Source organism: Lagenorhynchus albirostris, chromosome 16 (genome assembly GCF_949774975.1).
Source record: "Lagenorhynchus albirostris chromosome 16, mLagAlb1.1, whole genome shotgun sequence".
In the NCBI taxonomy this organism is placed as follows: Eukaryota; Metazoa; Chordata; class Mammalia; order Artiodactyla; family Delphinidae; genus Lagenorhynchus; species Lagenorhynchus albirostris.
In genome coordinates, this window is record NC_083110.1 from 37690485 (window position 1) to 37716163 (window position 25679).

The following is a 25679-nucleotide window of genomic DNA, read 5'->3' on the forward strand; positions in this document are numbered from 1 at the left end:
AGCAGTCACTCGCCAGCACGACTTAGGGCTCCTGTCTGAATGCCTGTAGTCAGTGGGCTTGCCTCCCTGTGGTAGCATCAAGGTAATACTAGAATAAGGATGTTAGCGAGACGACTTCTAGGGATCACCTAACTCGACCCATCAAACATAAGCACAAGTTGTGAGTTTAGCAACTTTTTGTCCAGAGCGCCAAAGCAGGCCTCCCCACCGCTTCCCCCATCCTTGTAGGTTCGGAGGAAGGCCTAAGCTTGCCTGTGCCCAGATGCCTGCAGTGCCAAGCAGTGATGGTCTGGGAGGCCAAGAGGATCAAGTCTGCAAGGGGCAGACGGCTTTCAAAGGGCTGGGAGGGGCTGCTTTGCCCCTCCCTGGGAGGGGAGCAACTGCCAGGCTAGAGAAGAGGCCCGAGTGGGAAGGAGACCGAGCGTCCTCGAATCCCAGCCCCTTCTGGGGCCTGGCTCCTTCCGGACTGACCCAGGAACTAGCCTCAGACTATCGGTGGATGCGGGGCTCTGGGGCTAGAACTGGCTCAAGCCGCAGCCCCACTATTTAGTGGCGGTCGGAGCCCGTCAAGAATCAGAGGTGTGGCCTGGCTGACTGAGATGGCTGGGGGCTGGCTGGAGGACACGCGAGGCCTGTCATGAAATTGGCGCATCTCTCCACTAGATGGCACTCACAGTATAATTTTCCTCATATTTTAAATTCTATCTTGATGAAAAATTGTGATTTTTTTAATACTGTTAAAGAGCATGAATAGAGCTGTGACTTAAAATTCATGTAACTGATCTCATGCATTATCATTCTTGGGTTTCTATCACATGTTCAAGAGTTGTCAAGTTTCCCTCCCTCTGAGGTATTGGGTGTGGCAGACGTGCACTGCAGCTCGGCTTCCCGGAGCCAGAAAGATGCATCCAACGGAAGCGAAAGCGACTAAGTCTTTCCTTTCAGCGCTTCCCAAAGGCTGCCTGGGGCTCTGCACTGCCTACCACCTGACCTGCTTTCCCTGAGTGGTCTCACAGCTGCCCTCCACCCCCACCCCCGGCTTTCAGGAGCGGCTGCACATCCAAAGGCAAGAGGGCGGCGCTTCGAACCTGCATACATTTGGTGCTTCGACCACTGCTGTGCTTGGGAAAAAGGGGTGTGAGGAGCCTTTCCTTCTATAACCGTGTCCTGAGACCTCTCGTGCCCACCCACGTAGGAAAAATGCCAGACCTGTACCAGGTACCTGTGTTGAAGGGCAGCATAAGTGTGTGGCTTTGGAAGTCAGACTGCCCAGGTAGAAGCCCTGACCCTACTGCCATCCAGCTGTGTGTCCTTGGGCAAGTCACCAATCCTTTCTAACCCCCGGTGTCCTTTTTTATAAAATAGGCATGGAAGTACCCCTTACCTTAGAGGGATGTTTTGAGTACTGTGGTAGCAGAATAATGGCCCCACAAAGATGTCCACGTCCTAAGCCCTGGAACCCGTGAATATGTTCCCTTACGTGGCAAATGGGTCTGCCCCACAGAGTCAAAGAAATTCTTGTAAATAGCTCTGACCCAGATAAAGAGCATGCGCGCTGGTGACCATTCCCATCCAGTCCCTGGAGGCACACATCCAGTGCCTTTCTGACTTCATGGTGGTGCGTGCTGACCTCCACCTTGTGGCTCTGGCCTCACCTCAGCCCTCCCCAACTCTCAGGCCCAGGCTCCCGGCCCCTCCCCAAGCCTTCCTTCCATGTGTCCAGCTCCCCCTCCCCTACATGGCAGGGTCCTGCCTACCTCACTCCCCTCCTTCATTTCTTCTCTACTTTCTTGGCAGAAACCTTTACTCCTGTTCCATAATCAACCAAGCCTCTATTTTCCACTCCATGCCCTGGGATCCCTCTGTTGCCACCTTCTAATGTGTCCTTTCAGCAACAAGATTCTTGCAGTAGATGAAATACCCAAATGAAACCACGGTACTTGAATTCCGCATATGCGGCAGGCAGTTGGGAGGGTCTCCCTGCACTTCACCTGCAGCCTGTACCTCCTGGAGTTCCCAGTATGGACAGAGCAAAGGTGAGCACACCCTGCCCCAGGCTTGGATTCGCTCAGTCCTGCTCCCAGTGGGCCATAGCTTGCTGGCCTGAGCCTGGGCTGATGCGTCCCCTGGTGCACAGCCCATAGCCAGGTCACTTCGTCAGAGGGGTTGTGTGGCTCTGCCTCTCTGAGACTGTAAACTTACTGGCTTACAGACCCCACAGGTCCTAGCACACTCGATCCACAGCCACCACTTCCCAGAAGGAAGTCTAAATTCGATTGGCACATGATAGGGTGTGATGACTAGCTGCCTGTAGCCTCTGCTCTCAGTGCTCTGCCCAGACCCCTGGGCACTCACTGTTCCCATCCACACTGGCAGCCTCTTTCCTCAAGCACCTGCGGCTCTGCCTGAAGGCCTTCTCTGAAGGCAGGGAGCTTGGCCAAGCGCAGGGCGGGCCAGAAATGCCAGAGTCAGCCTCCCAGGGAGCAGCTCTCAGTTAATGGCCGGTGGGACTTGGTGGGTAAACCCCCAGCCTCCTCACTCTTTGGGTGAGACACCTCTGAGTCGGTTCATTGGAACTGAGCCCCGGGCACCCCCAGGGGCACCAGCTCACCCTGCTGGCTCTCCCTTCCTGCTCCCTTTCTCGTGCTTTTTGGGGGTCACCTCAGGATGAACTGCTCAGATCCTTGCCTGAGACTCTGCAACAGGGGGAGGCCAAGCTTGGGAGGCCAAGCTTACTACCTCACCAGCCAGCCCCCCTGTAAACTGACTCATTTGCAAGACACGCTTACTTAGTTCAATAAGAACCACATTTTAAAACTGGGAACTTTAAAAACCTGCTTTGTAACTGCTAACATGATGGCGGTTCTTTGAGTTAAATGACTCCCCTTCCTCCCACCACATTGCAATGCTTTGTTCTGGGATTCATGACAGAGCTTATTTTAATGCTCTGAACCTGTGCTAGTGGTTTTCCCTGGACTTATTTGCATGTGACCCAGATATTGTGTTTGGACCTTCACTCTAAGGTGTCCCCATGGATTGGTTACCTCCCTTGTTTTATTTTGAACTTAAAAATCCACACTTTCCTCTCACCAGAAGCTAATTACCTAGATAATTGACTGGATTTTCTAAATTCTCCCCAAATGTGTAATATCCTCTAGATTTGGCCCAAATTTCCGAATTGTGCTTGGAGACAGCGCTGGCGTTCTCACAGAGAGGAGTGTTGCGGAGGTGGCCCTTCCCAGGCCAGAGGTGCAGTGACACTGCCATTGGGGCCACCAGGGCCAGCCCCAGCACAGAGCTGAAGGGTGCTCAAGCCTACCTGGGCTGATCTCAAAGAGGTGCTTTCCCGGGTCCTCAGGGCCAGGAAGAAGTTCAGTCACCTGGGTCCCTTGTAGAGAAATAAAGCCCTAAATAGAGAGACAAACACAAACACGAGAGCGTGAGATGGCTGGGAAAGGGCTTCTGTGGTCAGGGCTCTGGGGAGCAGAGGGTGAAGCCGCGGGTCAGAGTCCCAGCCCTCCAGGACCTGGATGGGCAGGCTGGGTGCCGGGAGGAGCACAGGCCTCCTCTCCATGGCAGGGACCGAGCGCAGATGAGGCCTTGCATGGGGCCCCTGCTCGAGTGGGCCGACACTACCTTCTGACACCCTTGGAGGAGCTCTGCCCACAGAGGACTGCCCAGGGTTGTCACTCTCCTGGTTAAGGCACGGTAAGCCCAAGTCAGGAGCAGGGAGGAAGGCTCCATTATTGGGGCGGGGGCGGGGGGGGGAAATGTGCCCATTTGCAGGCTTTCTGGGGCAGGAGAGTCAGGGAGAGGAAGGTTTCTTGTATGTAACTGTCCAGGCAGTGACATGGGGGAAAGGATGCACAGATCTGTGTGAGCCCAGTACTGCCCCCTCCTGGCTGGGTGAGATTTCATTTCTTTACCTGTTATGTGGGAGTCAGCTACCACAAAGAAGGTACCATACCTACAGTCTAACTGCCTGGGTTCAAATCCTGGCTCACCTACTTACTGGCTGTGTGACCTCAGGCAAAGTATTTAACCTCTCTGTGCAACTTCCCAATTTCCTTATCTGTCAAATAGGAATAATAACAGTCCTTTCCGGGGCTGTTGTGAGCATTAAGTGAATTAGTACTTGGGAAGCCCTCAGAGCAGTACCTGGCATAGTGAAAGCTGTTTAGTTGATAAATAAACCCCAGCTATTACTGTGTGTCAGGGCTCCACACTGGGTGGGGGAACAGCATCCCTGCATCTGCACTTGCCCAGGTGACTGGTGCGGTCACCTGCTGTATCCACATGGTTGCCTCCAGTCCCCACCCCCATGTGTACTCATGGAGCGCTCTTCTTTCCACTCCCATCTTTTCCAGGCAATTCCTGGCTTTCAAGGTGACTGGAGGCTCCACGTGGCTGCTGGAGTCTTGTGCTGCACAGACACATGGAGATGCCTTTTCTCATTTAAGCACCGTAAAGACAGAACGGCGTCTTTACCTACGGATGCTTGCTTTAGAGAAATTATAGCAATAAACCAGAGAACCAGATGGTAATCGCTGTAACTGAACTAACGGTGTCTTTCTAGGGAACCTAGGGCTAGTGGGAATAAATCAGGGCTGCAACCCCAGGATGGGGAAACGTGTTCATTACAGGATGTGGATGAGATCCATCACTGGCTAACAGGAAGGGTCTCCGGTGTTTGCTGTTTCAGTAACTGTCTCTGAGTACTTCTGAGCACTTTGGGTTTTTTTTCCCTCTATGCCTCAATATCTGTCATCCATAAAATGGGAGTAACAATATTGACATTGACATTATTTTCTACTCCAGCTAAATGGAAAAGCAGTAATAACCCTTGTTTACAGAGCTTGTACTATATTCCTGGCTCTTTGTCTAAACTATTGGATTTAATCTTTCTAGAGGCCCCACAGGGGTGAGTACTACTATTCCTATCGTCTTGGACAAGCAGATGGGGGTCGGAGAGGTGAAGCAACCAGCCTCCTGTCCCACTGCTGGCAAGGGCAAGCGGGGACGTGCACTCCGGGGGTGTCTGATGATGGAGCACTTTCCCTCCTATATTTGGGACAGCAGCTGCCGGCTGACTTTGTGTGCAAGAAGCTGCCCTGGAGAGCCAGGCTGTGCCTTTGGGACCCATTGCTCATCACTCACTCAGAAGAATCCCAGTGTGGCCCCCATTACTGCAAGGGGCCCTCAGAACTGGCTTTTGGTCACCCAGATCCCTCCTGCTTCCCACGGGTTAAGAGCACGGCTTTGATCCCAGCATTTTGCTCAGGCACTTGGGGCGGGGGGAGGGCTGGGAGCGGGGAAGAAAAGGGGAGGGGAGAGGAAGGGGCAGGAGAGCAGAGGGAGTCTGCTTTCCCGTTTCCGGTATGTCATTTGTTAAGGCTGTGATGAAAGACACGTAGAAGTCAGTATGAAGCATCCAGCTGAGAACCTCGGGCTAGGTCTCAACCTTGAGAGGGCCTGAGAGTCACCCCAGGGCTTGTTAAAACAGAGTACCAAGTTTGGTGGTCTTGCAGTAAGTGTTTAACAACAGGTTCTCCAAAAAAAATAAGGCAAGCTGATTTGTAGTGTTTGCCAACTTCTGTGATATAAATACCCTCCATGGCTGATGTCATGTCGTCATTGAATGTGGCACTGGGAAGAAATGCACCGCAGTGTTCCTGCCACATGGATACCATAGGGGTCAACAGGCTCTAGAGCATAGATAGGAGTAAATGAAATCAAACAATTAGGGGGTGATACATTTTGAGGACTGATTATCTTTATTTTTTTAATGTATTTTATTGAAGTACAGTTGATTTACAACATTGTGTTAGTTTCAGGTGTTCAGTAAAGTGATTCAGTTATATATATGTGTGTGTTTATATACATATTCTTTTTCATATTATTTTCCATTATGGTTTATGACAAGATATTGAATATAGTTCCCTGTGCTGTACAGTAGGACCTTGTTGTTTATCCATTAATTACCTTTGTTTTTAATATAATTTATTTAATTGTAGGTCTGTATGATTTAATTTCTAATAGTGGAAATGTTTAGCAACTGGCTGGTAAGCATAGCACTAATAGAACTACCCCTGGGGTTTCTGACTCTATAGGTCTGGAGAAAGAAGGAGAATCTGGGGATTTCTCTGCTGGTCCAGTGGTTAGGACTCGGCACTTTCACTGTCGTGGCCTGGGGTTCAATCCCTGGTTGGGGAACTAAGATCCCACAAGCAGTGTAATGTGGCTGGAAAAAAAAAAAAAGAGAGAAACAAAAAAGGAGAATCTGCATTTCTAACCAGGTTTCTGATGCTGTTGGCCCCCGGGGATACACGTTGACAACCACTCTCTAGGGGCACTTAGAGTAAGTAGCCAAAGGAAGGTGCCTTTTCCATAAGCTTATTCAGCACATCAGTTTCCTCAAGTGTAAAATAAGGATAATAACAGTATCTACCTCATGAGGCTGTTGTGAGGGTTAAAATGATCCGATATTTTCCTGCTGGCCTTGGAGAGCCAGGTTTTGGTTGAGCTGCTGTGCCTTGGACACATGCAGTTCCGAAGGACAAGGAGTACCTCCAGCCACTGAGATCGTGCCCTGGACTAGAGGGGTCCGAGCTTTCCCTGAGGAGCCCAAAGTGAGTGTTAGCACTTTGGAGGGGGTGGCTGGTCTCCTTCCTGCTGGGCCTGGGAAGGGACCAGACACACCATTTGCACCTACAACTGCACAGATGGGCAGCTGGGTGCAGAAAGAGATCGTGCAAACTCCAGTCACACGACAGCTTCCCACAAAGGTTAGTCCCCTCTCCCCCTCCCCCTGCGTCTGAGCTATGTGCATTTGCTCTGTTTTGCTATTTACTCAGCCTGCATATCCCAGTTTGTCCTGAGAGGCTGCCAATGACTTCATTCATCTCTAGCTTCACACCAGTGCAAGTCCACTGGTGTAAGGGAGTAATGGTCAAAGGATGTGCTATTCTGTCTGTGTGTAACTGAGCTCCACTCCAGGCCTGCTGCTGGCTCACCAAAGCTCCCTCCCCAGCCCTTGTGAATGTACCAGCTTGAGAGGATCCGTGGGTATCCAGTGGAGGCCCCAGACAAAAGCTCCAGAAACTGTTTCTCTCAGAGAGCAACTTTGGGAGAGAGTATATTTCTTATATTAGTGTCAGCTTAGATGGTTCATTCAAAATCCATCATTTCTACAGCGTAATAAATACAAACTCCAGGAACACTGCAGGTGGAGGGGAAGCAGCCCAGTGATTAGCCTTGCTCCCTCTCATTTGTCTAAACCCAGCAATGGGGCACCTAGGATGTGGTACAACCTTCAGGGACTGGTGAACATGCTCAGAATTCAGAAAGCTTCCTATGTCAGATTCTGAACGTCTTAGTTATCTATTGCAACATAACAAATTACCCTAAATCTTGGTAGGTAAAAACAACAATAAACCTTTATTCTCTTACAGGGTTTCTGTAGACCAGGAAATTTGGAATGGCTTAGCTGGGTGTTTCTAGCTTGGGGTCTTTTACGAAATGATAGTCAAGATGTTGGGTGGAACTACAGACATCTGAAAATCTGACTGAGGCCAGAGGATATGGTGACTCCCTCGATGGCGGATGTAAAAAAAAGTCTCAAATCTACATTCTAGAGATGAAAAGTACAATGTGCAAATAAAAAATACAATGAGTGGGATTAACAGCAGATTCAATGTTGCAGATGAAAAGACTAGAGAACTTGAAAATATAGCCATAGAAACTACTCAAAATGAAACAAAGATAAAAGAGAAGTAAAAAGAATGAACAGAGCATCAGTGAGATGTGGGATAACTTCAAGCAGTGTAATTTACATGTAATTCAAGTCTCTGGACAAGGAGGGGGGAACTGAAAAATATTTGTGAAGAAATTATAGCTGAAATTTTCCAAATTTATGAACAGTATAAACCCACAGATCCAAGAAGGGCAATGAGCCCCAAGCATACGAAACATAAAGAAAAGTAAGTATATGAAGGCGTAATCAAATGGCTCAAACCCAGTCATGAAAAGAAACTCTTAAAAGCAGCCAGAGGTGAATGATACAATATGTACAGAGGAGCAAATGTGAGGATGACAGCAAATTTCTTATCAGAAACAATGTAAGTTAAGAAATCAGTGGAACAACATCTTTAATGGTATTGAAAGGAAAATCTGTCAACCTCGTATTCTGAATCCAGTAAAAGTATCCCCCAAAAATAAAGGCTAAGTAAAGACCTTTTAAGATACACAAAACAAATAGGAAATAATGCATCATTAGCAGACTCATACTACAAGAATTGTTAAAGACAATTAGGCAGAAAGAAAATGATATTAGACAGAAAAAAGGAAAGGAATGAAGATTAATGGAGCAATAGGAAGTAGACGGTTAAAGTAAAAAAAAGTTCATTATCTATTTATCAATAATTGAGAAAACAAGTAGACAAAAAAATCAGTAAGGATATAAATGACCTGAAAAAACACTATCAACCAATTTGACCTAATTGCTGCCTTCCTCAACAGTAGAACACACGTGTTTTCAAATGTCCATGAAACTTTTACTAAGATGGCCATAAACAAGTCTTAAAAAATGGAAAAAAGTTCAAATACAACATATGTTCTCTGATCACAATGGAATTAAGTTAGAAATCAATAACAGAAAAATTTCTGGAAAATCCCCAAACATTTGGAAACCAATTAATGCATTTCTAAATAACTCATACATCAAAGAAAAACATCAAAAAGGAAAATTAGAAAGTGCTTTGAACTGGATAAAAATGAAAACACAACATATAAAATTTTGTTACATGCCTCTAGAGGAGTAGTTAGGGGGTAAATTATAGCACTAAATGTTGATATCACAAAAGAAGAAAGGCTTCAATCAATGACCTCAGCTTCTACCTTAAGAAATGACACAAAGAAGAGCAAATTAAACCCAATGTAAAAAAATGAAAAAATAAAGATCAGAGTGGCTATAAATAAAATGAAAAATAAAAAAATAATGAAGCCAATGAAACTAAAAGCTAGTTCTTTGAGAAGATCAATAAAATTGATAAGTCTCTAGCAAGACTAATCAGGAAAAAGAGAGAAGATAAACTGTCAATATCTGGAATTAGAGAGGTGACCTCACCACAGATTCTTCAGGTATTAAAAAGATAAGGTAATGTTAAGGAAAACATTATGTTAATAAATTTGGAAATTTAGATGAAGTGGATAAAAGAAGACACAAACTACTGAAGCTCAGTCAAGAAGAAATAGTTAAATAGCCCCATATCTAGTAAAGAACTGGAATTTGGGGGCTTCCCTGGTGGCACAGTGGTTGAGAATCTGCCTGCTAACGCAGGGGACACGGGTTCGAGCCCTGGTCTGGGAGGATCCCGCATGCCACGGAGCAACTGGGCCCGTGAGCCACAACTACTGAGCCTGCACGTCCGGAGCCTGTGCTCCGCAACAAGAGAGGCCGTGACAGTGAGAGGCCCACGCACCATGATGAAGAGTGGCCCCCGCTCGCCGCAACTGGAGAAAGCCCTGGCACAGAAACAAAGACCCAACACAGCAAAAATAAATATAAATACAAAGAAATGGAATTTGTAGCTAAAAACCTTCCCACAAGGAAAACTCCAAACTCAGATGATTTCACTGGTGAATTCTACCAAATATTTAAGGAAGAAATAACACCAATACTACACAAATTCTTTTTGAAAACTGAAAAAAAGGCATGGTTTCCAGTGCATTTTATGAGGCCAACATTACTGTGATATAGAATAGCCGAAGACATTATAAGAAAAGAACACTGTAAACCAATATCACTCAGGAACAAAAATTCTCAACAAAATTTTAGCAAGTCAAGTTCAACAATATATAGAAAGGAAAATAATGACCAACTGGGGTTTATCCCAAGTATGCAAAGTTGGTTTAACAAACCAAAATCAATCAATGTAATTAACCATATTTATAAACTAGAAAAGAGAAAAGATCATCTCGATAGATGCAAAAAAAAAAAAGCATTTGACAAAATTCAACATCCATTCCTGATAAAAATTCTCAGCAAACTAGAATAAAAGAGAACTTCCTCAACCTGATAAAGGGTATCTCTGAAAAACGAAAAGCTAATATCATACTAAAAGCTTTTCCCCTAAGACCAAGATCAAGACAATGATGTTTATTCTTATTATTTCTATTAAATATTGTACGAGTCCTAGCTGTTGTTATAAGGTGAGAAAAAGAAATAAAATTTGTCCAAACTGGAAAGGAAGAAGTGAAAGTGTTTCCACAAACAACATAATTGTCTATGTAGAAAATCTGCTGAAACTTTACAAAAAAAAAAGCTACTAGAATTAATAAATGATTTTGGTAAGGTTTCAGGATACAAGACAAATGCACAAATTTAAGTAGTATCTCTCTCTATTAGCAATGAACAATTGGAAATTGAAAATCAAAACCATTTTACTTGCACCCCAAAATATGAAATACTTGGGGATAAATATGATGAAAGATCTTCAAGATCTGTGCACTGAGAACTAAAAATCATTGCTGGGAGAATTGAAAGAAGATATAACCAACTGAAGAGATATACTGTGTTCACTGGCCAGAGGACTTACTATTGTTAAGATGTCAATTCTCTCCAAATTGGCCTAAAGATTCAAAGCAATCCCAGTCAGAATCCCAGTAGTGTTTTATAGGACATGACCTATAGAACATGATTCTAAAATTCATATAGAAATATAAAGGACCTACAACAGTCAGACAACTTTGAAACAGAATAACAAAGTTGGAGATCTAATACTTCTGGATTTCAGGACTTACTATAAAGCTATAGTAATCAAAACATTGTAATATTGGCATTAAGACAGACAAAGAAGTTAATAAAACAGAATAGAAGGTTCAGAAACAAACAAACAAACAAATGGATTTTTTTTTTTTTTTGCGGTACGCGGGCCTCTCACTGTTGTGGCCTCTCCCATTATGGAGCACAGGCTCCGGACGCGCAGGCTCAGCGGCCATGGCTCACGGGCCCAGCCGCTCCGCGGCATGTGGGATCCTCCCGGACCTGGGCACGAACCCATGTCCCCTGCATCAGCAGGCGGACTCAACCACTGCGCCACCAGGGAAGCCCAAACAAATGGCTTTTTTTTTTTCTTTTTCTTTTTTTTTTTCGGTACGCGGGCCTCTTACTGCTGTGGCCTCTCCCACTGTGGAGCACAGGCTCCGGACGCGCAGGCCCAGCGGCCATGTATCACGGGCCCAGCCGCCCCGCAGCATGTGGGATCTTTCCGGACCGAGGCACGAACCCGTGTCCGCTGCATCAGCAGGTGGACTCCCAACCACTGCGCCACCAGGGAAGTCCAAACAAATGAATTTTTGACAAAGGTTCAAAGGCAATTCAGTGGAGTATGGATAGCAGGATGGTATTTTCAGTAAATGGTGGTGGAACAATTTTATATTCTTGTGTAAAAAAATGAACTTTGATCCATGCCTGACATCACACATAAAAATATACTCAAAATAAATCATATACCTAAAAGTAAAATCATAAGGCGATAAAACTTCTGGTAGAAAACCTTTATGACTCTGGTTAGGCAAAGACTTCTTAAATACAATGTCAGAAGCACAATTGTGAAGCGCTATTGTGATTTGTGAGTTATTACATAGCCAAGGAATAGAGTCTGCTTATAACCATTTTACAGGAGCTGGAATACATATAAACATTTAAAAATAATTATAGGGGTTTGTAATTATTGTGACATTGACACTTAATGTGGGACTTAAGCGGGTCCAGGGCTGATGCCTGGTTTTATTACCTGTACAATGAGGACATTAACCTCTGTCCTTTTGTCCTCACTGGGCTGCCTGAGCTGGTGCTTTGTAAAGAGCTAAAGGCTGAATGAATATGAATGAGTACTTGTCATAATTATTATTTTACAACCATTTTGGCCGCTATGCCTGTTCATTTGGTTTGTCTCTAGGAACAATCCCTCCCCCAATAACACTATCACTTGTGCCACAAAATAAGGTATGGTGTAGATTCAGGAGTCCCAGGATGGTGAAGGACTGGGTTCCTCCTTCATAGTTTGCGGTGACGATGCTGGTGGGACCTCCTGCAGGGGCCGGGTGTCTGCCCTTCTACCACTGGTCTGGGTTTTGGGCTTCCTGATCGTTCTGTGAACTTCACACTCTAATCCAGCTCTCTCTCCCACCTGATCAAAGCTGGCTCTCTGGGAAGTCTTCATTTTTCATCTTGTCTAGAGGGAGACTGTCTGAAGAACCAACTTCTGAAATGCTTCTTAACAAGTGGCATGATAAGATTCTCCACTGGCAGCATCTTGGAAAATTGCACACGTTTTAAAAAGCAATCACTCAGGGTTCTTTATCTCCTATTATTCTGATTGTGGCCTCAGATCAATCTTAAAAAGCTTTAGCCTCTGACACCCAACCAAGAACTGAATCACTCCAGATTTTAAATAACGCAGATCAGAATGAAGTTCAGTGCCAAGCTGGGAAACATCCTCCTCCTTCTTATCATACAAGCCTTTAACCAGGGTCCATTACTGTCCAAAATGTAGATACTTAAAAAGGCAACCTAAAAGTTGGAGACAAATTGCTTCTTGGTTGGGGCACCTTCCCTCCCTAAGGAGTTGAGATGAGTCACTTCTCTGGCCTCACTCTTTGCTCAGGACTTCATCCTGAAGATTCTCCCAACTGATTCCAGCCAGAGGCTGCCTCCTGTGCACTCCAAATGCACTTGGTGTGCTCCACACGTCTCCGCGTCCCGCTTCACCACCATGTCGGGGCTACACCTGGTCTCCTGATAGAATCTGTCAGCCCGTGAGGGGTGCCCCTCGGGGCAGAGTGTTGGAGGGACAGCACTGTGCTTGGCAGAAAGCAGGGGATTTGGGGTCTGAGCACCAGCTCCCTGTACCTTCCTGAACCACCCCAGATGGCCACAGGCCCTGAAGCCCTCACCAGGAAGGCCACCCAGCCTAGGGCCTGAGCCCATACAAGTCTGCTGGGATCAAGGGTGAGCCTGGGACCCAGGGCCTGGGGCAGACTTGCGGCACTAAGCCTGGGGTCTGGGCAGAGCCCTCAGCAACCCTCCAGCCTCACCGTTAACAGTCTCTCCCAACCTTAGAGGGAATGTCCTCTCCAGGGTGGGTGGGTCTTCCTCCAGTGGTCCTGGTTTTCCCTGCAGTAGTTCTGTGCCACTCCAGGACTCTGATCTAGGCTCTGCCCCAAATCATGAATGCCTGACTCTCCCTGAGTGATTCCTGAGCCTCCCAGAGGCTATAGGATTGAGGCTGTGCCCATGGTCCCAGCACTGTGAAACCTCAGGCTCCACCCAGGCAAGGGGTCCCAATACAATCACCCCCCAGGCCCTTGTCATTAATGCCTGTGATCATGTTCATGAGAAAAAGATGCATGCCATGTTGCAAAGTGTCTGTGTGAAGCCAGCACTCACTAGATTTAGTGTCTTAGCCTCTCTGTGTCACTGTGATGGGCCCAGTGCTGGAGTGCCAAGTAGCTTTCTAGGGACACAGGGGAATGAATGCTTGTGACCAGTGGACCAGAATGCTTACAAGGGCGGCTTCCTGAACCCTCTAGTGGTGACAGGGCTCTGGCCACTGGGACTAGGCGGTATGACTTCATCTACTTCTGGGCCTGGGCCTTTAGAAATGTAACCTCTATCCTTCTCTCCTCCCTCCCTCACTGTGTCAACCTTAGAGGGCACAGAAACAGATGAAGCTGCCACCTTATCCACAGCAGACTTGCCATAGCAAGAGGTAAACTGTTATTTTGTTTAGGTGCTGGGATTTCAGGAATATTCAGCATTGTTTATTTTGACTAATTAGATGTCATTTTATTTTTTTTATAAATTTATTTTTATTTACTTATTTTTGGCTGTGTTGGGTCTTCGTTGCTGTGCATGGGCTTTCTCTAGTTGCGGTGAGCAGGGGCTACTCTTCATTGTGGTACGCGGGCTTCTCATTGTGGTGGCTTCTCTTGTTGCGAAGCATGGGCTCTAGGCGTGCGGGCTTCAGTAGTTGTGGTGTGTGGGCTCAGTAGTTGTGGCGCACAGGCCCAGTTGCTCCACGGCATGGGGATCTTCCCAGACCAGGGCTTGAACCCGTGTCCCCTGCATTGGCAGGCAGATTCTTAACCACTGCGCCACCAGGGAAGCCCTAGATGTTATTTTGAGTAAACACATTTCAGATAATTTTGTCCCAGACTGCTCACCTGGCCCAATAAAAAAGTTTTAAAATCATAATACTGGGACTTCCCTGGTGGCGCAGCGGTTAAGAATCCGCCTGCCAATGCAGGGGACACAGGTTCAAGCCCTGGTCCAGGAAGATCCCACATGGCGCGGAGCAACTAAGCCCATGCGTCACAACTGCTGAGCCTGCACTCTAGAGCCCACAAGCCACAACTACTGAAGCCTGAGCGCCTAGATCCCGCGCTCCACAACAAGAGAAGCCACCGCAAAGAGAAACCCCTGCACCGCAATGAACAGTAGCTCCCGCTCGCCGCAACTAGAGAAAGCCCGCGCACAGTAACGAAGACCCAACGCACCATAAATAAATTTATTTTTAAAAATAAATAAAATCATAGTACTATTGAAACACTGTATTTCTATGCAAAGCCATTTAATTAATGATTATTCTCTTGCTCCTCTGACTGGATGTTGGGAAGGAAAAGCAATGAGAGGGCAGGCCCATCTACTTGTGATACAGCCTTGGGGGCACAGGCTGCTGGGATCTGCCTAGCTCTCATGGTCAGAGCTCTGAGCAGGGCATGGCAGAAGGTCTGGGTTCTGGCCTCCAGCTACGATGGCTGTGGAGAACCCCCTTCCTGCCTGACCCTTTGGACTGGAGCACAAGAAACCAGCAAGGATACAGGTCACTGTCCGAGAGGGGTCATGGCTCCCACTGTCCCTGGCCAAATGCCCAGTCTGTAAAGGATCTCCGCTGGGCAGTGGGAGGTCCTGGGAGTGTGAAAATGCCCCCCTTCCTCCTTGGCTCAATGGACTGAATGGTAGGTCTCTTTGCCTCCTTAAAGTACCTGGTGTTCTAGCTGGAGGAGCTCAGGGAGAACTAAGCCTACTCCCTCTGATGCCCATTTGGTGGCTGCATCGGTTAACTGCCGTCGAGGGCTGATGCATTCAGAAGGGAACCAGCCATCAGAGGCCATGTGCTCTGAGCTTCCTATAGGGGAGTGAGTCTTCACTGGTCAGCCACTTCTTTCCAGTACGTTCTCTGACCCAAGACTCAGGCAGATGTTGGTGTCAATTTCTGCCCCACCTAGATGCTAACTCTGCCCTTGGCTCTTTGGAGCCCACATGGCAGGTGTGGAAAAGCCTCTGCTTCAGAACTGGGAGCCCTTGGTAGGCAGTGCTGCGTGGCCTCCACTCCATGCTGTGAGGAGTCCAGGGGGACCCTGCCTCTCCACAGCCCAGGGTCTGCAGCACTGAACCACAGGGCTATTCTTCCACGCGGCTGTCTCTGCCATGTTTCTGGGGCTGCACAGCTTCCAGCCTTCTCCCCCATGATGAACAGTCTGCCCCTGCCACTCAGGCTGGCCTGGGCCTTGGAGCACACTCCCTGGGAAGTGTGTTTCTGCCCAGAATATGCAGTCGGGACATGGTGATGCCGGGTCTGGGGGGCTTGCCTTGGATGATCTTGACTGCAAGTGGTTTGGTCTGTCTTACTGCTCTCCAGGCCCTGCAACTAGTGCTATGCTCTGGGGTATATGGTGATTTGGGAGAGGACTGCTATGCTGTTTAGTTGAGAGCAAGTTAGTCTGAGAAACGCGGTATAGACTCTTTTGCTTTGATCTGTGCCAGGCTGACCTGCTGAGCAGACTGCCGCTGAGGGGCACGTGCTGCCTTCTGCTGAGGAAGGCACACCCCATCCCAATCTTCTGCAAAGGATCATTCAGGAAGCCTACCCATCACCCTCAGCAGACCAGGCAAGGCGGCAATCCCACAGCAGCACCCCCAGATCACCTCCATTTTGCTGATAAACAGTAACTCAGTACTCGAATTTGTCCCTGAGTGTTTAGGCAGTATGAATGAGCTAGAATGTCCCAAATGTAATTAAAAGTAAGTTATGCTCATCACACAATGAATAAGATATGTTTTCCATGCTGCCTCAATGTCATTCGATGCAGTTTTTTGCCTAGTAATTGACAAAATGAGTCATCTACCAACCAGGCTTCCAGCTATTACTGTAAATTAACTGGGTTCAATTGAAAGCCAAAGGATTGATCTATTTTAAGTGGAAGACATTTAAATACTGTAAATGAATATCCGTGGCTGACTTAAATTAGCAGAGCCTGAGAGAAGCTTATTACATTTCCATGAACAGGCAGCCACATTGAAGGAAAAACAGAAGCCATTTTTATAAGATGAAGATCCATTCTGTAGGCAGAGACACTCTGAGTACGAAATAATTCGGGGGCAACCAAGACACTCGACACTTGATTTACATACTCCCAAGCGTGTCATCAGGCTTCTTAGTAACTGGGTTTTCTTTCACCACGACAGTGGCAAAATCTTGTCATATAATGATGAGTTGTAGGTAATCATAAGGTATTATGATGTTGTTATTCCAGCGGTCGCTTTCAGAACCACTGGTATGTGGTGCAAGATAAGCTTGAAAACTCATATTTTTGGATGATTACTTCCATCTTATGTTTTTCCTTGACAGGTCAGATGCAGAAAAAAATTGCTTTAACTAAACAGTTTAAAAATTGTTTAAAAACGAGTTGGCTGCTGCCGCCAATTTTGAATTTACTAAATACATTTCTGTTTCATTTAAAATAACTATTTGATGAGAATTTTCATTTTGATCTGTTAGTAGAGGGGAGTTACATTTCTCAAATAGCTACATAAATGTGAAGTATCCCTTAAGAAAAAGCCACGCATTCTGACATTTGAACCTAAATAAATGATGACTCCTTTTTTTTTAATAAGACTCCAGTGAGTATTTCTTCACAAAAGCAGCATTTGAAGTTATCCCCAAGGACATTTAAAACAAGAAAACATTTACTGTTTAATTTTTTTCTGGGGCGCTAATGGCAACGTTAATATCAGTTCCCAGTTAGCTCATGGTTATTCCTACCGCCCTGTGGAGGACGTTTGCTCAATAGCTACTGAGCTATCCTGAGGCGGCGAGCAGGGCTTGTCTGATGCTTCAGTGTCCTTCCCTCTCACTCACGCATGTTCCTCTGAGCACAACTTGATCAACTGGAGTTTGCTGTGCCAAGATCTATGGGAGCTGCTATGGAGGTAACCAAGCCCTTGTTCTTCTGTGCACAGAGATGTGCGGGTGGAAAGTATGAAGGAGGAAGTGAAATCAGGCTCTCCTGGACCTCTCAGGGAGTCAGGGGCAAGTTCACGAGGCCAGATGTGACTGGTGGAGATGCCAGCTGCAAAGGCCCCACTGCACCAAGGTCTGTACACATCAGCTCTCTTGCCACCAATTGTGTCTCTGCAAGATCTTTGCTAGGAGCCACCATTAAGCTTGGCACTAAATGGCCACTAATGACCAGGAGTGACATCAGCCACAGGAATTCTGGGAAATCCCCCTGCTCTGGCCAGACCCCCACAGCTTGCCTGCTTCTCTTTCTTACTCATCCAGGATGGAACTTCTGAAAACCTCTATGGTTTGGCTGATTCTAGGTATTGTCCCTCCATTCCTCCTTGCCTTATAAGGTCTCCACTGACCTCCTGGCTCTGAGAGTTGAAAGGGCACTTGGAGATCATCTGTGGCCACCTTCCTACCCAGCGACAGGCTCTCTCCTCCAAGCTTCTTAGTCAAGTGCTGGTCTGGCCTCGGCTTGCCCAGCACCAGGGACTGGAGCTCACCCCTGCCCAGCAGATCACTCCATGGGAACAAAGTATCTTTCCTATATGCAGGGCACAGTGGCCTCCGTGGCAATTCTATTTATCCGGGCTATAGCTTCTGGAGGTTCACAGAATAAATATAGTCTTGTTCGCATAAGGATGCAGTGCCTGATCTAGCGCCCTTTCCACGATTTCTCTTCAAATTTCTTATTCAGTTTGTCCCTCATATGGGCAGGAGTTCAGACCCCTCATCCTGGTTGCTGGCGGTTGGAATGGGGCAGAAGGTCCAAGGATGCCCTACTTGTCTGTCTGGGCCATGTGGTCCATCTCCTCATAATTCTGTGGTCCACTCAAGCATCCTGAGAGCATGGCAGTGGCTTCCCAGAGCAAAAGCAGAAACGGCTTGGTGTCTCAAGGACCGAACCTAGAACTTGCATGGCATCACTTCTGCCTCATTCTATCGGTCAAGTAATCACTAGGGCAGCTCAGATGCAGAAGAGAGGAAGGAGACTCCACTTCTTGTTGAGAGGAGGGGTGTGTGCATAGGCAGGGGAGGAATAGGGACAGCTATCCTTGGAGACTATCTAGCAGGTGCCTTGTAGAGTTGCTGTGAGAATTAAGTCAATACACGCCAAGCACTTAGGATCGTGCTTGGTTCGTATGCATGTAAGTGTGAGCTTTTATTTAGATTTAAACCCATGAAGTAAGGCAGAGCTGAGATCAGGCCGTGCCGCATGCCACGGGACTTCTCTTGCTTGACTGAGCTGGATGGCTGCTAACCCTTTACTGTGTACAGTTCCACCGAGGAGAGAAGGCCGACACTAGGCTGTTTCCAATATGTTTAATCTTACCCTGACAGCAGCCCTATATAGTGGGTGTGGTTATTCCCATCTCACAAAAAGAAAAGTGAGGCTCAGAAAGGGAAATACCTTCTCTGGTAACTAGCTAGTAAGCAGTGAAGCCAAAATTCGGAAATCTGTCATTCTCTGTCATGCAGGATTCAGTAAAATGACTTGCTAAGGTACAGCCTGGACTCTTAATTGGAAAAGGCAACATAGGGTTGCTCTCAGGGAGCCTCACGGGTTCAGGTGATCCCCGCTTCCAGGCTCTGTCACCTGCTTTTCACATGTCATTTTAGAAGCCTTCTTGGAGGACTTCTATCTTAGATCCCATTCTAAGAATTACAGGAATCTTGTCCCTGAGTGTTTAGGCAGCATTGACACCACCACTGCCACCAGCTGCCATTTGTCCAACTCTCAGGGCAGCCTCAGAACAACACACCAGATGTGGGAGCAAGAGGGTCTTCAATGATCTACCTAAATCTACAACCTGTAGGTGGTATAAACGGGATTTGAACCCAGGTTCTCTGATTCCAAATATTATTTTCTTTCCATAGTATGCAAGCTTCCATTCCACCCTTCTGAACATCATTTTCCCCACCTATACGATGGAAATGAATTGTATCTGCCCTGTTAAGGTTGCTGTGAGGCTCAATGGAAATTATGAATGTTTATTTAAAAAGGCTTTAGGGCTTCCCTGGTGGTGCAGTGGTTGAGAGTCCGCCTGCCGATGCAGGGGACACGGGTTCGTGCCCCGGTCCGGGAAGATCCCACATGCTGCGGAGCGGCTGGGCCCGTGAGCCATGGCCGCTGAGCCTGCGCGTCCGGAGCCTGTGCTCCGCAGCGGGAGAGGCCACAACAGTGAGAGGCCCGTGTACCGCAAAAAAAAAAATAAATAAAATAAATAAAAAATAAAATAAAAAGGATTTATTGAGCTTCTACTAGGTGTCAGGCACTGTTCTGGACAATCAGGATACAGGGTAAACAAAACAAACGAAATCCCGACCCTGATGAGCTTACATACTAATAGGGGAAGGCAGTCCAATAAGCTCCTTGTCACTTTTCAAGCACTTTACAAAAACAATGAAATATTTTCCCACCAAGGATCTAACACAGGCTGGATCAGTGTTCACTCATTCAGTCAATTTACTCATTTCTTCATTCATTCACTCATTCATTCATTCAATTATTCATGTAAGTATCAAATGTTACTACATATCAGTTATGTGTCAGGCACTGTGCTGGGTGGTAGGAAAACATAAGTAATAAGATAGACTGAGGCCCTGCGTGAATGAAGTGTACAGACTAGAAGGGAGGAAACATATAACTAAGGAAGTGTTATAAATTAACGGTAGCAATGTCAACAACAGCAACAATGGTAACAACAACAATAACAATAATGACCTCTAGGCTGGTTTGAGTAACAGTTTACAACTGATGAAGGATGCTCAGTTAGTGTTTGCTGAATCAACTCCAGCTGAGTCGAATTTACAAGGTCTAGATGTGAAAAAGCATCTGACACACGGGCTGCTCTGTGACTTGCTGTGAGCGTGGACCGGCTCAGACCAGCCTGACAGCATCTTAATTATGCCCCCAGATAGAGCTGAGATAAGGGCCCTGGTGGGTAGAGTCTTACTAGACAAAGCTGTGAGGTTCCATGGGCAGACATTAAGCAAAGACTTCAGGCGCTATGGTAACACACCCACTAACCTAGGCCTGATGCCAGCCCCCAAATTCCCTCATCCGGAACATGGAGACAACCCAGGCACCTTCCTCAGGAGCCAGGACCCAAGGAGCCAGCTCATGACAGCACCGTTTTTGTCTTTGACATTCAAGCTTGGTAAACAAAGAAAGGAGGAAAGGGGTGATTGGCGGCCTGCTGGAACATTCCCTGTGACCTTCAAGTTCTGGAGTCAGATGGCCTCTCTTTCCTCCCCTGAGGTTTCCTCTTTCTTAAAGACTGCTGGTTTCTGATTGCCCCATATTAACGTTCTCCCCTAGAAGTGCATCTGCTTTCCCATCCATCTTGTCTCTCCTCCTCCCAATTCCAACCTTTTACTCTAAATTAAATGAAACTTTAAATCAATCTTCTCTCCCACTCCCATTACTTACGCTCCTGGAAAACAAAACAAAACAAAACCCAGTCTGCTCTCAAAGTGATTTTTAAATTGCCTCTGCTAGAACCTACAGCTGCATCGGCCACATGGGCGTAGATTTGAGACTCTGCTACCCAGGGATGCAGGCATCAGCTCCCACACTTTGTCCTCTGCTGCTGTCAAGGCTCCCCAGCCCCTTGTTCCAGCACCTGGCGGTCTTCTAGGCCACACCGGCTGTCAGGACAACAGCCCCATTTGGATGGTCTTTCTGCCTCCAGCCTGGCACCTTGACATTCCCTGCCTGTGCTGCCGTGGATGACTTTCCTCTCGGAGTGAGGAAGGCTAAGTCTGAGCTCCCAAACCTCACAGCCCCCCAGTGCTGCCAGGACCCAGCTTCTGAGTGTGGCACCCGAACCGTCCACATCCAGCTTCTGGTACCACGTGTGCAGTCTGGGTTCCTGACAACACGATGACCCTCACACTTCTGCTTCAGAGGCCCTGCGCTCCACCCTGGACATGAGCTGCCTGATATAGCCCACCTCCACACATGAAGTTACACAATTTCTGAGCACCTCCAGTGTGCCAAGCCCAGCTCTGCAGAGACCAGCTGGGCTTGGCGACTCTGTCTGGAAGAGGGAGCCCTTTGTCTGCTCCCCTTTCTGGTTACCTGAAGAGAACTCTCTAGGGCTGCGTCCCTGTTGCCTTCCTTTTCTGCTTTTAGTTTTTCTTTCCTTGTTTAACGTAAAATATTTTAAAATATGGACATAAGTAAATATAGTCTCATTGTGAGAAATGAAAAGACAATCACCCCTCAGCACTGGCGGGGAAGGGCTCCTATAGTGCTCCCCCATGAAGTTACCCAAAACCTCGGATTCTCAAGTCCCTTATATAAAATGCTTGTAATGGCATATAACCTAAGCATATCTTCCCATATACCTTAAAGCATCGCTAGATTACTTATAATACCTAATACAATGTCAATGCTAAGTAAAATAGTTGCCGGTGTACAGCAAATTCAAGTATTGCTTTTTGGAACTTTCTGGAAATTTTTTTTTTTCTGAATAGTTTTAAGCCCGGTTGAATTCATGGCTATGGAGCCCATGGATATGAAGGGCCAACTGTAATACAGATAAATATCAAGTTTTTGGATCATCACCTCATTGTCCATTTTCTCCCCAAAGCCTTACCCTATAGCTTTGGTTTGTAGTAGCTATATTCTGAAAATCCCCAAATTAAACTATTTTAGCTTTATTTCACTTATTTTTTTAGTGAAAGTTATATCTAAACACAGTTTAGAGAATCAAATAGCTCTACAAGGCTTGTTATAAGCAGCAATTTCTTCCTCTTCTACTACTGCCCAAATCTTAGTCACCACTTTCAGCTCTTTTAGGTGAGGTTTTGTTTTCTTTTCTTATGTTTATTTCTAAATAAGATCCTTACACTACCATGTCTTGATTTAAAATTTTAGGCATTATCTATGGAATTCCCAGCATGGCAGTTTGAGATTTTGCTTTATTTCACTGCCCTCCCTGCCGCCCCTCCCTATGTGACTTCCTGAACCTCCACAGTAACTTTGGTTATATCAGTCAGCATTCACTGTTTATACTCCCATCCTAGGAAATTTAATTTAACTGAATATTTTTTCTAAGGATGACTTTCATCTCTCTTTCTAGAACTTCTTCTCAGACGCTGAGTTGTCTCTCCTCTTTTCCTCTCCGTTGTTCTTCTTTTCGGGAGATTATGTTAAGTTTTTCATCCAGCCCTTCATTTGAGTTTTTGTTTCTGGTATTTTATTTCTGAATTCTGGGAGCTGGTTTGTGCTCTGACTGTCCATTTTTATAGTCTCTCTCTGAGGATGTTAAAGACAGTTTTATTTAAAAGTTTTCTCCCCCCTGCACAGTTTTTATTGCCTCCAAGTCGTTTTTTTTCCCCCTTTCCTGTGTTCGTCTGGCCTTCATATGCAATTCTTTCCTTAAGTGAAAGAATTCACTTTGGGTGAATTCTTCTAGTCACCTTCCAGTGACCTTCCAGTGACCTTCTAGTGACCTTCTAGTGACCCAAGGTTCTTTACTCCTACTAGTTACAGTTCTCTAAGCAGCTGATTGGAAATTGTATGGGGGCGGGCGGTGAATGTTTACAGAGAGAGAGATCTGCCTGGCCTGTTTCATGGGGGACCCCTCCTGTCAGTATATTTTGTGTTTTTCTTCTTGGCCTGTCAGATTCTCCAGTGAAAATTCTTCATTTCCTTCCTGAGGGCTATTCCTGACTGCTGAGATCTGGCAGCCAAGTGTGGGATGAAGACTGGGGGAGCTAAGGAACTGATATGATGCCCACCTCCCTCTAAGCCTCCTGTTCTAGTGAGGTACCCGCCCCCCCCCCAATGACGGGGCAGCGTTCTCAGCTTCCTTCCAAGTGTTATGCCCTAATGAGGGAGGGCAGTCACAGCTTTGCACAAGGTGGTTCGGGAGATCTGGGACCTAATTGCTTTTTTTTTTTAAATAGATCTTTATTGGAGTATAATTGCTTCACAATACTGTGTTAGTTTCTGCTGCACAACAAAGCGAATCAGCCGAATGCATACACATGTCCCCATATCCCCTCCCTCTTGAGCCTCCCTCCCATCCTCCCTATCCCACCGCTCTAGGTCATCGCAAAGCACGAAGCTGATCTCGCTGTGCTGTGCTGCTGCTTCCCACCAGCCAACTATTTTACATACGGTAGTGTATATATGTCGATGTTACTCTCACTTCGCCCCAGCTTCGCCCTCCCACCCCATGTCCTCAAGTCCATTTTCTATGTCTACCTCTTTATTCTTGCCCTGCAACTGTGTTCATCAGTACCATTTTTTTTTTAGATTCCATATATATGCGTTAGCATATGGGATTTAATTAAACTTAAAAGCTTTTGCACAGCAAAGGAAACCATAAACAAGAGAAAAAGACAACCCTCAGAATGGGAGAAAATATGTGCAAATGACACAACAGACAAAGGATTAATCTCCAAAATATACAAAGAGCTCATGGAGCTCAGTATCAAAAAAACAAACAATCCAGTTAAAAAATGGGTGGACCACTTAAATAGACATTTCACCAAGGAAGACATACAGATGGCCAAGAGGCACATGAAAAGATGCTCAACATCACCAATTATTAGAGAAATGCAAATCAAAACTACAATGAGATATCACCTCACGTCAGTCAGAATGGCCATTATCAAAAAATCTAGAAACAATAAATGCTGGAAAGGGTGTGGTGAAAAGGGAACCCTCTTAACTGCTTTTTTAAACTGACTTTCAATCAGAACTCCTGTTTGGAGCTCTTTTTTTGCCCTCATTTCCAGAGATAACTGGTCCTGCCAATGTCTGAGCCTTTGCTGGGCGGTGAGGGGATTTGCAAACCCAACGGATTTTTGTGCTCTCTGTGGTGCTGGCTTGGAATTTAGCTCTCTGGGGTTTGCTGATCAGCTACCTCCCACCCACCTGCTGTCCAGCATCCAGAATGCTGCTGTCTCCCTCCTGCCCTCTCCATCTAGGTGTGTCCAGGCCTTCACAAGCACACCTTTAGTGCTCTTTATTGGAATTTTGGGGGTTTTAACTCTGTCATCCTTGACTAGAAGTTTGAATTTAAGTTTTGACTTTCTTATTAACTTAGGAGGTGTTATGAAGTACGTGTGTGTTTTATTTCCACGTGTATAGATTTCTCTCTCTCTTGCATATATACCCTCACTCACTGTCATTTTGTTCTTAATCTCTAAGTCTTTTTTTTTCTTTTGCACTATTGTCAGTGAATGTGTCTCTATAATTTCATTTTTTTTAAAAAAATGGAGAACAATGAGAATTCTTTTTCTTTGTTTAGGTATCCTTCAAAGCTATGTCATTAAGAACATAAAAGTTCACAGCTGCTCTATTTTCTCAGTAGGTTATTTATATTATAATGAAATGTTTCTTTTGTTCCCTTTTGTTCCTATCACCTTGAATTCTATTCTATTTGATTTTGATATTCCTAAATCTGCTTTCTTTTTGCTTGCATGTGCTGGCTTACGTTTTTCCCATTGTTTTGTTTTTCAACCTTTTTATTACTTTCTCTTTTTTAAGCCAGACTTCCACTTTGTCTTTTAAGAGACAGATGAATCTGACCTATTCACATTTATTATGACAACTTAAAGGTTTCTTCCTATTCCTTGCTATCTTATTTATTTACTTTTTTGTTTTCTATTTACCTTTTTCTTTTGTTTTTTCCTCCCCTCCATTTTCTGCCCATTTGTTGAAATGATCACATTTAATTTGTTACATTCTTTCCATCTCACGTTTTGGAAGTTGTACTTTCCATTTCTATTCTATTCCATTTCTATTCAAAGCCAAGAAACCCACAGTGAAGGAGTGGGATAACTAGACTTAAAGTGAATCCTCTAACAGTGGAAACAGACCAGGCTGATCAAGAAAGAATGTGGCAGGAGTTTTCATGGTGCAAGAAACATTTCGCAGAAGCTAAAAGTATTTAAGAAGAAAAAACCTGGAATCTTTTATTAGTAAAACTGTAGGATCTGTCTGCTGGAAACTATTAGGGACATGTGTTGGGAAAAGCTGGAGGGACAGGGCCACACTTTCAGGTTCTGTTTTAAAGCACCTTTGCCTAGTCTTTCTATCTGAGTTTCCATCTGAGCCAATTCTTCCACCATCTTGAATTTTCCCCGTCTCTGTGCTCTACGTCCTCTGCTGACCTTCATGTGAGAAGGGGAGAAGGGAAGAGCTAGGGCTTTGGAGAGAGAACAAGAATATGGGCTGGGAGTGATCCTTATCACGTGTATGCGCTCTGGGCAGCATCAAGGGTAGCTGGACATCCCTCCTCTCCACAATTACATCTGCTGGACAGATGACAGGCCATCTGTTAGGAGGGAGCTCACTGCCTGGGC

General features: G+C 45.9%; 1 protein-coding gene across 7 annotated transcripts in view; it reads right to left on the reverse strand.

Moving 5' to 3' along the window:
* Positions 1-25679, reverse strand: part of ARHGAP22 (Rho GTPase activating protein 22) — a 199803-nt gene that overhangs the window by 112633 nt on the left and 61491 nt on the right. For all 7 annotated transcript variants that reach the window (XR_009536161.1, XM_060126664.1, XM_060126662.1 and 4 more), the window contains exon 3: positions 3320-3407. Coding sequence is in view for 6 of the 7 variants with exons in the window: in XM_060126664.1 (XP_059982647.1) it covers positions 3320-3407 (88 nt within the window). In the remaining variant the exon portion in view is untranslated. The remainder of the gene's footprint in view (positions 1-3319; positions 3408-25679) is intronic.